Consider the following 13,798-nt stretch of genomic DNA (forward strand, 5'->3'; position numbering starts at 1 on the left):
TGGAATTGAATTTCACCTGGTTAGGACATAGTGTTGCAGATGTTTGTCTCATTAAAATCTAATTGAAATTACAAAATTACCATGGTTTTATTGTCTTGTCTGTAAATGGTTACACACGACTCCTTAATGACAATGTGGGTGATTTCGTAAAAGTCTGAGAAAATTGTCCATCCGGTTTCTTTCGTTTTTTCAGTCTTCGGCCTGTTGTCAGCCTTGTTCTTTTTAGACTTGGGTTTGTCTTTCACCATCAGAACAATCTATTAAAAAGGAATCAAGTTCGGAAAAAAACACACATTGGTAACAACTCTTGAAACAACATAAAATCCAATACCAAGTGTATCCAGAATTGCTGATTAACTTGTAAGCTATTACAAATCTGTAAGCTCACATAATCGGAAGCCATGAACTTACCGGTACAAGCTTTCTCCTCCAGGAGATCCCAGTGGTGCCGGACACTTGCACCTCATAGCCCAGTCCGTCATCCCCTAAGGGAAGTGTATGGGTCGGAGAGCCCTCACTCTCACCTGACACTTTCAGGCTCTTGGGCTCAACAGTCTCTCGACCCAAGCCCTGGGTCAGTGTTTCTAGAGTGGACAGATACTTGACCTTCAGGTCATAGAGGGTTATGTTGCTGTCCTGGATGGTCTTGCTATTGAACTCATTGAGAAAATTCTTGAAGACATTGTTGATGCGCATGCGTGTGAGAAAGTTTCGTTGCTTAATGGTGCGGTTAAGACTGTCCGGAATGAAGCGCTTGTAGCTATAGATAGAGAAAAGGATAAAACATAAATAAAACCACTTGCTTGAAAGATGTGGTCACATTTATAGTTCCTCAGTTTATAGAAATTTTGTAAACAAAATCCAGTCATTCCAATAGGCTTCATACATGCTATGCTATCGACAATGGTATGACCAATCAGAATCAAGTATTCCAGAGAGCTGTGTAATAAAAGTCTAATATTTGGGAGTGCTGTTCTTATATTATCGCTGTAGATAATTTTGCAGATGTGATGTATAAAGCAGATGGATTGTGTGGGTCACCTGGTCTCAGCTCCAGCTTCTGATAAGGACATATCATTGCACTTGGCATAATGGGTAATAGCCAAAACTGCCATTCCCAAACACTCGTTCTCTATCTCATGAAGCTCTGCCTCACTCTGGGGTGAGCGCACAGGAGCCAGTCCTCTCAGGAAGTCATACTGGCCCTAAAACACACCAAAACAGTAAGAGCACAGTGTATGCCAAAGCACAAAATGTTAAAATGAGCACACACGCAAGTTAATAGACACTAGTGTTCACACTGCCCCAGAGATATTTGAATAAGTAGCAGTGCTCCAAAAAAAAGACATTTAAATATATATCAATTCAAAGAGAACGACCAAAAGGATAACAAACGATACCACATGAGAGAGTATTTAAATAGTTATCAAGCCACAATGCCCCAGTAGCACAAAACGGCAATATTTATTATCAAAGTTGATATTGTGATATGGACAACCATGCAAGTTATATCTCGGGTGTTTCCTGAACTCACCTGTGCAAATAGGTAGTCAAGAGATGCAGCATCCAGTAGAGGTGTCCCCTCAGACCCCTTCTGAGAGTTCAAAACACCTTTCTGTTTACTGAGGGAGTGTCTCCAAACAGGAGACTCAGTCTCATTGGTGCCATGCCAGTTTGTGAAATAAAACCTGTGTAAACAAGTAAAATGAGTTGTCAAAGAATTGACAAGTGTTTCTTGAACTAAGGGTACTTTCATGTCCAAGGGTATTAAAACTAACAAACACATTTAAACTTTTTCAAAAGGTCACATTGGACACATTTTTAATATGTATTTATTTACTTATTGCTATTGTTCAAAGGCCTTTCATGATATTTTACATGAATCATTTTAATATATATTGTGTGAAAATACTTTAATTTTACAAAAATACAACCAAAGTTTTAACAAAAGTTAGTGTACTTATTTACCAAGGAGGCAACAGCAGCAGTATGCAAAATTAAATATGAGATGTGTTACGTGAATAAAACAATGAAAAATGTAGGTAAATATTAGTGAACTGAATACTTGTCAACTTACGCCCCCCCAAAAAGTTAAAATATATTTTGTATTATAGGGCAATATAGTAGTTTAAGAAAAACCCTTGGCTTGTATATTTGTCAAAAGAGAAATTAAGTAAAACAAGTATACAAATATGTTCAAGTGTGTGCGTGTGTGTGCGATTATGAATGCAGACATAAAATCATGATGACAGGAGCTGATAACATATAAAGACATGCCAAACAAACATCCTGACAAAGGCTTACATTATGTAAATATACTAACATATGCTACACGCAATACCAAATCATGTGTCAACAATCAACAGAAAAATGAAAACCTACACAACCCCATTGCCACGCGAGCGAGAGCTCATTGTAAACAGGAAACAGCATGAGTGAGAAAAAAGTGCTCTATGCCACAGAGGAAGAGAGGGTGCGCAAAGGTTGACCAAAACCTGTTTGTGCGCACAACAGGTAAGCTTCACACGGGGAGACAATGATTCTGTACCCACTGATCGCTTTGAATACAGTAATTGGCTCTTATCTTAGTTTCACTGGTGAAAAGGGGAAGTTCAGGGGATCCTATGTTCTGCTTTGCAAAGATTCACATTTTATTGAACAACAAAATGTCTTTCATTGTCAGATAATTTGTTACTTTGTTTATTTTTTATAGTGGAAACCCAAGCTTGGAAAACCAAGTTTTTATTTTGTCCTAAATAGGGATTGTAACAGACAGTGCCACACAGGAGTACCACAGGGCTCTGTAAAGAGACCATATGCATTTCTAAAAAAAAATTGAAAATAAACAGCTGAAAAAAAAAAAAAAAAAAACTCAAATGATACATTTCACTAAACTAATCAAGAAAAAATAATCTTATTCTTATTATTGAACCTACAGTATAAATGTAATAGCGGTCCAGTCTGTAGTCCTAAAACTTGAATTTGAGCCATAAGTTCACTCTGGAATTTCTAATGGGGTTTTTGAACAGCAGTCTTCAATTTTTGTGTAAAGCACTCATTTGTTGTCTCTCACCTCATACGGTAATGAAGTTTGATGCTGGTCTCCTCTGTGATCTTGAACACATGATTGGGAGCATACCAAAGATCCTGGCTCTCTTCATACAGTGCAAACAGGTTGTGGCACAAAGGTGAGATGTCTGGGGGAAAACATTTTCAAAATTAGAGCCTGATTCAAATGGTTCTCTTTTCTCACTAGATAGCACAATGCATCAGCACAATTAACAGGCTGATAAAAAAAAACTAAATACACCATTTGTTAGATGTCACCAGCGAATAACCACCTGAGATAATACATAAAAGGAAATAGTAGCTAAATGATTATGAGAAAAGTCTTAAGGTAATTAAAAAGCTTTTACTGGAACATAACATGAAAGTGTCAAAGGTTGAATATATACTGTACAAAAAGAAAAAGGCTTAAACCTAACAAAAACAAGAGTCAGATCGCAAATTGAGGCATTTTAAAATACAAATTGTAATATAATTTATTTGAATTAATAATATATATTTAATTTTCATTTAAGTTAAATATTTTGTCACTTATCTTAAAATATTTCATATTTTGTTGTGTTTTGTCACTTTGATGTCTACAGTTTTTTTTTCATTTATTGACATTTTAGTTAATTAGTACATCAAGTTAAACTAAATGAAAATGAGAAATGTTGCCTTGACAACAAGCTAAAATAAAATAAGTTTAAGTAGAACAAGTAAATTATTTCTCTAATTTTGCTTTGAAATAGGTTCCTTAACTTTTTTAAATTTTATTATAGTCATTTACATTTATTAATTTGGCAGACACTTTTATCCAAAGCAACTTAGTTAATTCATGGTATATATGTATTCCTTGGGAGTCGAACCCACAACCTTGGAATGGCTAGTGCTATGCTCTATCAGCTGAACTAGTAAAAAATGTTATTTAAAAAAAAGGGGTAGGATTCCTAACCTTTGAAGTAAAACCAGTGGCTAACTGCTGGGTGTGAAAATAAACTGAAACAAACACCATCGCAGTTCCTCTCCAGCAGCTGCCTTCTTGTCTAATATAAACTTCCCTTTCCCATCTCAATGTCCATGCCAGCTTTTGTCTTTGGCCGCAACTTTGAGGAAATTCTGGACATGACATTTAAACCCAGCAGCCATTTTGTGGCTTAATACTGATCAAGAGCCAAATAGAGATATGCTGTTCTATTAGGAGATGGAAAGGGATGGACAGGGACAGTCAGTCGCAGTGCTTCTCATCCTAAGGTCAATGTCTCGTCACATGATGATACCAACAGTAAAAACCCTGAGTTCCTCTTTTGTATTCTGTGAAATGCTGATGGTACAAAAACCCCATTCCTCAATCGCACAATCAAAATATGAAACCGAATGCATGAAGAATGCCCCTTTTTATACTCCTAAAAACTTTTTTTTGGTAGTCCATTTCCCTTTTTATATCACAGCACAACTTGTTGTTTCTCAAATGGTTGCATGCAGGTACTGTGCATGATAGGATGTTCATTCTATTCATCAGGAGCAGTTTCCATTTATTTCATTTACAATTCATGTTAGTATTGTATATTTACAATGGTGTCTGTTGTTTCCCTTATCCCAAAATGCCACTTTATTTTCACAGTGTTATTTTGTATATTCTTAAATGACTGTCGTGGCTCATACCAACTTTGTTGTTTTAATACAAACCAGTTTGGGACTGCTATTACTTCCTCATAGCCTTACTACTGCTCTTCTTTTTCTACTTTGATCTCTAGCTGTCATCTGGGGGAGGACGACTTGGCAACCAGTATGCTGCTGTGGGTCCCGCAGGATTTCAAACTCGCTCGATCATTTGTCTCCATGCTTTTCGGTCTGTGGCGACTACTCTTGCCTGCTGTGGGTCAAGCTGCTGGTTCTTCAGATCTTATTCGATTTGCTTGCATGTTTTCTTGGGTGCAGTGCGCTGGATTCTCCACTGGGTTGGTCGTTTCCTCCAGAGTTGGTGTGGTATTCGATTTGCATCCATTCTGCACACGAGTCCAAAGCATCTCAGCCGTCGTTGTTGTATCTGCTCTTTGATGGCTGGTTGTTGTTGGCATCTGGCTCGGATTGCGTCGTTGGTGATGTGGTCGCGAAACGAAATTCCCAGGATCTGGCGTAGGCATTGCATTTGAACACTTCAAGTTTGGACAAATCCATCTTGAGCAAGGTCCATGTTTCAGATCCATAGAGAAGAATTGGTAGGACCACCGTTCGAAAGAGGCGGATCTTGATCTTTGTGGACATGTTTCTCTTCCACAGTCTTAGACTGTTAAGTCATCAGTATTATTAGTCAACTTATTTGCATGTTAACTAAAGTAAGACAGTACTTATGAGTGTGTCTACTATTTTTGTGATATAAATTGGCTTGGTTTTTAAAAGCAAATGTATTATAATTTGTATTGTCTAAATGTATACACTCATATAAAAAAATAATTAAGGAGTTAGCTCAAATTCCTAAAAACAATTGGGTTGCAGCTTAATGACCATAGGAAAATCTTGGGCCCAGGCTCAAACCAGTTGAGAGCTACTATATAGCACACTTGATAATGATAGAAAAGGAACAAAAAACACATGTTTATGTTTTTTTTTACATGAAATTCCAGACTCTGTGTTAATTGTAACTTTGCTTTGAAAACTATTGCTGTCTGAGTTATGCTGAAATGATACATCACTGCTAAGAAAACAGACCATCATGATCTCACACTATGTCCTGAGATGCATTAGACTGAGGGTGCTCTAAATAGGCGGCCGTCCAAACACTTACGGCATTTCTTGGCAGCCGCCACGCACAGGTCCTCTGCAGTGTGGCAGTCTTTGAAGTACTCGAGCTGGTGTGTATCAGGCAGGTATAAGTAGATCTCCAGTCCTTTCCGGACAGTCGGAACGGTCATCTCTGCCTTCCTCTGTTTTTTCATCTTCCCACATAGCTTGCCCAGCTCCATGACTGTTGGTTTAAGCATCCAGACACTGCAGGATAAACGGAGGAAACAGATCGATTTATTGATGAACTGTTGGCCCCTGCTATGATGAGAAATCATTTAACTCATAAAAATAGTACATGATTTACAAAATATTACATTTTAACACAGTCATGCCTAAATGAACCATACAATAATAAATAGATTTGACTGATTTTGAAATAAGCATCTTAAGTGGCATTTATTTGATTAAAAAAAATACAGTAAAAACTGTATATTATGAAATAGTTACAATTTAAAATAACTATTTTCTATTTTTATTTATTTTAAAATGTAATTTATTTTTCTGATGGCAAAGCAAAACATTTTCAGCAGCCATTGCAATATGCTGATTTGGTGTTTAAGAAATATTTATTACACTTGGCGCAATTGAAAATATTTTGGTGGAAATTATGCATTTTTTCAGGATTTTTTTGTAACATTTAGAAACAAGTGTTTTTTTAGCAAGGATCAGGATGCCTTAAATTGGTAAAAAGTGAATGTCCCTTTTGATCAATTTAACGTGTCCCTTTCTGAATAAAAGTGCACATAAAACAAAAGCAAGAAAGAAAATGTTCCTCTTTTTCTTGTCAATATGATAATTTGATTAATATTATTAATGACACTATAGACAGGCCAAGGTCTATTAGATTGCATTTACACGGCAAGGACAAATGCACAGTTTTGAAACTGACATAGATACTGTACAATGTTATGTCCACGTTCACTTAAACTGACTGTGCTTACACATTAACAGCTCACTAAGCATTTTAGCCAAGATGCCCCTTTGACCCGTATGAGCGGGAATATGCATGTGGATATTTGAAAGCAGCTGTCATGATATTTTTCGAACGGCAGCGTCATATTGTAATGGACGAAGCTGGACTGGAGGGTGTTGAACCCAAATCCTGGGACTTTACGAAAACGCAGTGAAGTGGATTAACAGCTGACAGCAGATGAAGGCAATGCAAGCAAACAACAATGGATGACGACGGACACACAGGTGAGTAACAGCAGCAGAATATCAACAGGTAAGTATGACAAAAAGGACACAAAAATAGGGAAAGGCAAAACAACATATGACTTTTCATTGCACATTAGATATACTTTTTGTTCCCCCTTTAATGCCCTTCAGTGATTCCACTGTTAAAGGTGCTCTAAGTGATGTTGGGTGACATCACTTCTTGTTGACGTTCGAAGTATTGTCAAACAAAACGGAGGCTAGCTAGACCCTCCCTCCTCCTCATCCGCGCACTAACCCCACCCCCAAATCATTCTTGTTGATGTTTGCTGTATGTGACAAAAATGTTTTGGCCTAAACAAACGTGTGACATCGCTTAGAGCACCTTTAAAAAAAGCATTTTTTTCTGATCCCAGCACTAATAGTCTATTATACGGTAATGTCGCAATTTGCATTTTCTAATTATAATATAAAATGTTCCATTATAACAATTTTGAATATTCTGTCCACCATGACAAAGCCAAGTCCTGAGTCTAGCTGGAGACTATTACTTTAACCATATAGAAGTACAACACACTTGATGTCCTCACTACAGGCGCCCTCACATGAAGCAATTTAATTCAACCACTCATCCCACAGTGAACATGAGGGAGGGTAAGATGAACGTTTCTCGCATCCGAATCAGATGGTTTCGACTCAGTGGATCTCCCTTCAGACCGTGCAGGTCAAGACGTGTTCAGATGTCAAGATCCCTGCAGGCATGCGAAAGGACTTTCCTGAGATGAATGAATGCAAAAGCAAACTGTGCTGAAGAAGAAATCTAATATTGCAACCAGTTAATGACCACATTTGTCTGTAAAGTGGCTTTAGCGAATTCAAGAAGCTGAACAAACTGAGACTACTGGTTTGGCTTTATGAAATATTAGTATAATGAGATCACAAATCCACTTGGGCAGAAGGTACTTTTGAATGATAGGGTAAAATGTGTCATATTTCTTTGTTGTTAGAGCTTTTAAATACGTGTGTGTGATAATTAAAATCATTCAACATGTATTGGCTTAATGTTAAAGTGATGTTCAAATTTTTTCTAATCTAACAAGTAACAAATACAATATATATATATATATATATAGAACATTTTAATATATGGGAAATAAAAATTTAACAACAATTTGATCCCAAATCAGGAAGCCCCTACTGAGTGAGTGTTAAACATCTCTATTTGATTTTGTTTATTTAATGTGTATTAGACAATCATACAACCTCACAAATCTCAATCTCTCAAATTTTGGTAATAGAGATGTAAAAATCAATCACAAACTTAAATTTAAGATGAATAGGAAATAGAAGATAGATTATATAATATTTAGTTTGACTTCAATTTTTTTACAAGGGTCAAGCATTTGTTTGTACCCGATTCGTCAGAAATATTGCAACGGCTGTTTCCCAAGGTTTTGCAGTTCAATAAACATCCATCAGTCAGCATCGGTGATTGCTGCTCTTGTCTCTGCAAGTTCTTAAGCAGAAGCTTGTTTTTCTGCTGATATCTCGACTTGCATAACATTACTGACACCCCCAACCAGTCAGTAAAATGGCCAAACATTGCAAGCAACTCAGATGTTTAGTGACAAGCTTTCGATTTAGGTCCTTTCCTTTATAATGTTTTAACTTGCATTTTATGAGAAGTTCTTCTTTTCAGATTCCTGTGAATCATGTCCTTTTGCTTTCTCATATCCAAGACCAAGACACAGTCCTAAGTCATCTTGGGAACTTTTAGAAGGGATAAAGTTTAAGTTTGACAAGCTGTTAAAATGAATCTCCATCTACTTCGGTATGATTCACAACGCCATTCTTCTGTTTACTTGACACGGCTTCACTTCCTGAGGTGTTGTTGACGTGCTGCTCGCTGATAAAGTCATGGTTAACACTGTTCCTCCACGCTTTTAGACCCTGTGACTCTTCAGCTGGTAGACCGCTCGAGTACGTCAAACGCGCGTAGGTGCAGGAACCTGCTGTAACTGTTTTATCCTGTTTGCAGGCTCTAAGACCACAGTGAAAACCTTTTTCAAATGAACCTAAAATAGAGGCAAGTTTAGTTTTCATGGACAGCTTCCTTTGTCATGGATATTCTTCTATACCAATAGTACACAAATACAAAGATTATTGTATCTATCTATATCATATGGATTAAATATATTTTAACATTTAATTATGTTATTCTACCTGATCCTGTAATAATCTGTAATATCCTACCAATTATGAAATCAAATTGACACTGTTTTACTCTATAGGCTAGTTAACCTTTTGAGCAGAAACATGAGCATTACTCTACAATAGAGTTAGAATATGCATGTAAAATATTTCATCCAATGAATTAATATTAAAGAAAACACATCTACAATTTCCCAAACTGTACACTTACATTTCTGATATTCTTACAAAGTAATTGTTACCAGTTAATAAAAAAAAAAAAACATTATTGTATCATTAACTTATGTTATGATAATAAATCAAGACCTAGCCTATATTCCTTGATATAGGCTACATTTCTCGTCACACAACTGTTTTCAATTTTCCAGTATTATATTTTCAAATAAAAACTCATTTAGCATTTTATTCTGGTGCTGGCTAAAGTAGCAATATCTCTTTTTGTTATGTTTTGACACGTATGGAGGCATATGACTGGACTGTCCTCTTCACCTGAAAACTGCCTCTGGGCAAACTAAATACCTGTGTGACATGTTTTAAAACATTAAGGAGTTAGTCTTGTCATGAAGAACACTATGCAGTACAACATGTTCTATTCTAAAGGGAAACTCCACTCGCAATGTTCAGTGATGGCCACACAAACATCTCGCCATTTCTCATTGCCCTCAGATTATGACTAAACCTACCTCACTATCTTTTTGTTTTTCTTTTGGAAGTTCTGTATAGAGGCCAGTTATACCCTAAAAGGCTCTTCTCAAGACTATTTAACCAACATCTGGATGAGAGCTTCAGATAGACCAGAGAGGTCAAGACTCACTACTCTACTTAAAATACCTTTAGCAATGTTTTATCAATTGATTTGTATACTAATTAGGGCTATGTGATTAATTGAAATCACAATGCGAGCGTACACACGATTTCTAAACCGCAGAAAGCTCGACTTTTCCGCCAGCCCCCTCAGTGTGCAATCTGAATGCAGTGGCCTAAATCTAACATGAGAACAGAACAGAGTGGGTTTACCGTTACCACATGGAAGAAAGCACAGAAACAGGCTAGGTGAATTCAGGGCAGGATAAGGCCTTGACCAAAAAATAATAATAATAATAATAATTTCAACATCCATGGTTTGGTACAGTGACGCATTGCTGCCACGGCACATACATATTATTTTTCGACATAATATACGAATACGACATACAGTTATTACGACATAACTGAGTGGGAAAGTAATATGTATGTGGCAGCAATGCGTCACCGTAGTTTGGGAATATTTTGGACACAGGAGAGATGCGCTGTGTCCGAAATTGCGTACTGTCTAAGCAGGTACTACATTTAAGTTGAAAATTACTTTAGTTTGCAGCCATTAACAAGGTACACTATGTAGTTTGAATATTAGTACTTTGAATGAAATTCAGATGTAATACATCGCCATATTCTGTCACGTGACCTACCCGTGTCAGTTGTGTCGCTTCACTGCTATTCATAAATCCCATGGCCTCATGGGATAGTAAAGTGTCCATCGAATGCGCACTTCAAAATCTCAGAAGAAGCAGTTGGTCATCCGGGGACTTTTCGCCTACTGTTTTTCGAATACTATGTATTAGGACATACTATTCTTTTGGCGAACCGTTTTCCGCATACTATATAATAGGGAGGTATTCGATTTCGAACGCAGCGATGATGTATCACAGAGCCAGGTAATTTGACCTGTCAAACTATACTTACGGAAAAACAGTGGGGCCATTCACACAGAACTCGTTTTTGTGGTTAAAAACACAAGATGCAGGTGCATTTACATAGAAAGGTAATGGCACATTCCCATCCCAACCAGGTGAACAAAAATCAATAATACCGGCAATTGTGAACTGCAAAACATACGAAAAGGTTCAAAGGGGCATAAAGAAATAACGACGCCGTCACGTATAATTTATGCAAAGATATGGTACCCACAAATATTGTCAAAGCCGGTGTCTTGACGAAAAATACTTCAAGAGTAGTTAAGGAAATATTGTTTCAAAATTATGTTTAAAATCAAAATCACAATATTGATTTTTAAAAATCATGGTAGTATTTTCTGTCCATATCGCACAATTCATATTTTTAAGTGGCTAGTAATGAATTTTAAATGGGGTTCCTCACCAATATAGGCTCTATGGAAATTAAAAGGTCTTAATTTTGACAATTTTTAGAATAAAAAAAAAAAAATTACATACTGTATTAACTGTTTTTCTTTATGAGAAAAAAGGGTTAGTACTTTTATTTAAAAGGGATTCCCCATGAACACCTCTGTAGGAACTGAATATCTTCCACAGTCACTTTTGTCCATACTGTATCAGAATCAGATTACCAGCATGAAATTGTCCGGATGACACAATCAAACTGTAGCAGAATATCATATTGTTGTGGTCCCCCTGTTAACTGGAAATATTCAGTTGATGTATTTTTTAGAGACAAGGGGAAATTTTAAGTTTCTCTTAGAAATCGTCAAATAGGCCTGATGTCAAGACAACCACAATTCAACAGCTTTGCGTTAACGGATTTCCTCAGAAAATTTGTTTTTTAAGAATAGCCATTCCTCAGTTCCATAATCGTTTAAATGAATTAAACAGAATGTGATCTGATTGAACTTTTTACCTGGTGCTGACGGCCATTCATACTTGATAGAGTGCATGAAGAGATAGCCATTTTTTTAACAATATTCACATGTTCAAGCGTAATCAGTGATCTATTTTTAAATGTTATCATGTTTTTCCAAGACAAAACGCAAAACAAATAAGAAAACAACTTTGCATAAATATAATGAAACTAATATTTTTCAATTAAATATTATTAACGTGCATTATGTGTTATTTATGTGGGTTATTTATTTATTTATTATTGTTGTTTTTAACACAATCTTTTACATTTATACATAATAATAATCAGCCTTGGTCGATCTCTACAAAGCACATCAAATATACTTTAACCCCACGCACTTTTGTTCAGCAAACATAACGTTACAGTTAACGTTAGTGATAACTGTGTACAAGTGTTAAGATTTATATCGACAAAACTGCAGTCACAAGAGCAACAAGTTTTTACCATTTAACTATTGTACAGTCAGAGCATGAAAACAACATCAACAATAATGACAATGCTTAACAAGTTAGCAACAATAGAACAAAAAAAATAAGTTTTTTTTTTTACAACTTCAATCTCGCGCAGGACTGGCTAGGCTTTTTATTTTTTATTTTTTATATAAACTATTTTACAGCCGTTCACCATCAAGCAGTCTCTAAAAACATTCATTATTGGCCACCAATAGATTAAAATCCACAGTTTGAAGTTGACAGCATTATTATCTACAATTAAAGTCCAATGATAGCAGTTTATGTTCTATAGACTCAAATGCCTACCGTTACTCGTTGAACACTATGATCGACATATTTGCCAGTAACCATAACGTTACACAAACTAATAAAAGAGCGTCTCACAACTTGATGTTTACTAACATCGCACATGAAGAGAAAACATATAAACAACCCCCAGAGATCAGTCAGGATGTGAAGAGTTACGGCCCTCGTCCTTACCTCGTCAGGCAAAGCTACTTCCGTTTAATTTCGATCATTACAGACGTTTGAACACTTCCTCTTGGTATTTTGTTGATGTAAAGCACTCGTTATTTAACTCCAAAATGTTCTCCGATAATATAAATTGTATCCCGCGAGATAAATTTTCAAAACAAACTTCACTTTACAGTGGAACAAACCGTGGTTAAGTCTTCATGATCAACTAACCTTTCCTGTCAAGCGTCGACCACATTCCCGAAAATAGGGTAACGACGAGCTCTGTCGCACGTTGGCTATTGGCTCATACTGCTGTCAATCAAAACCTGACCAATGACATTTACCCCGGCCTGGGCGGAGATTAAGCTAGTGGATTTTTTGTTATGGCTACACCCTCCGTTTATAGTTAAGACCATTTACTATGATACATGCGATTAAACTCACAGTTTAGTGTTAATCCTGTGTGTATTGAGGTGATGTAAAAATCATTTACACCATAAATGAACATAAAACATCAAATGTAACCTATACATAGCCTTTACTTTTTAACCAACTGATTCAAATGTTTTGAAAATTATTACAGTTAAAAAATGAACTCATAAAACTTTAGTTAAATAGTGCAGTAGCATTAAAAATATATTTCAATTTAATGATTTTCATTGAACCGGATGTTACTTGACCATTTAAAAGGCCATAATTGATTCATAATGGGCTAAAGCTAACTAACCATTATCATGCTTCTCTGTTAAAAGTAAGGGTTATTGCTGTCGTTATATATTTTACCTATAGGCTACAACATATAACTGCACAACACTGAAAGATGTTTCACATATTCATAGATACTACTCATAAATAATTTAGACTGCAGCAATACAAATGGACTATTATTAATAAATTAATTACATTTAATGTTAATTAAATGTTACATTTCATTTGTAACCAGAATAACAATCTTCAACTTCCTGTATTTTTCTTTTCTTTTACATTAAGTCCTAATATTTCATCAAGCATGTGTCAGTATTTCCGCATTAAACAGTTTCTGTGTTTTTAATAGAGAT

The 13,798-nt window shown here is 36.0% G+C and overlaps 1 protein-coding gene across 2 annotated transcripts in view; it reads right to left on the reverse strand.

Moving 5' to 3' along the window:
- jak1 (Janus kinase 1) overlaps nucleotides 1-13,075 on the reverse strand; it is a 37,773-nt gene extending 24,698 nt beyond the window's left edge. The window contains exons 1-7 of one of the 2 annotated variants that reach the window (XM_079629154.1): nucleotides 12,972-13,075; nucleotides 5,834-6,036; nucleotides 3,074-3,197; nucleotides 1,535-1,688; nucleotides 1,042-1,205; nucleotides 412-760; nucleotides 81-257 (exon numbers count right to left, since the gene is read on the reverse strand). In XM_079629154.1, coding sequence (XP_079485280.1) covers nucleotides 81-257; nucleotides 412-760; nucleotides 1,042-1,205; nucleotides 1,535-1,688; nucleotides 3,074-3,197; nucleotides 5,834-6,029 — 1,164 coding nt within the window. In that variant the 5' untranslated portion in view covers nucleotides 6,030-6,036; nucleotides 12,972-13,075. Of the gene's footprint in view, nucleotides 1-80; nucleotides 258-411; nucleotides 761-1,041; nucleotides 1,206-1,534; nucleotides 1,689-3,073; nucleotides 3,198-5,833; nucleotides 6,037-12,764 lie in introns of both variants that reach the window. The other variant, XM_079629153.1, reaches the window with a different exon arrangement.
- Between the last annotated feature and the right edge of the window lie 723 nt (nucleotides 13,076-13,798).

Source organism: Phoxinus phoxinus (assembly GCF_949152265.1).
Source record: "Phoxinus phoxinus genome assembly, chromosome: 11".
Classification (NCBI taxonomy): domain Eukaryota; kingdom Metazoa; phylum Chordata; class Actinopteri; order Cypriniformes; family Leuciscidae; genus Phoxinus; species Phoxinus phoxinus.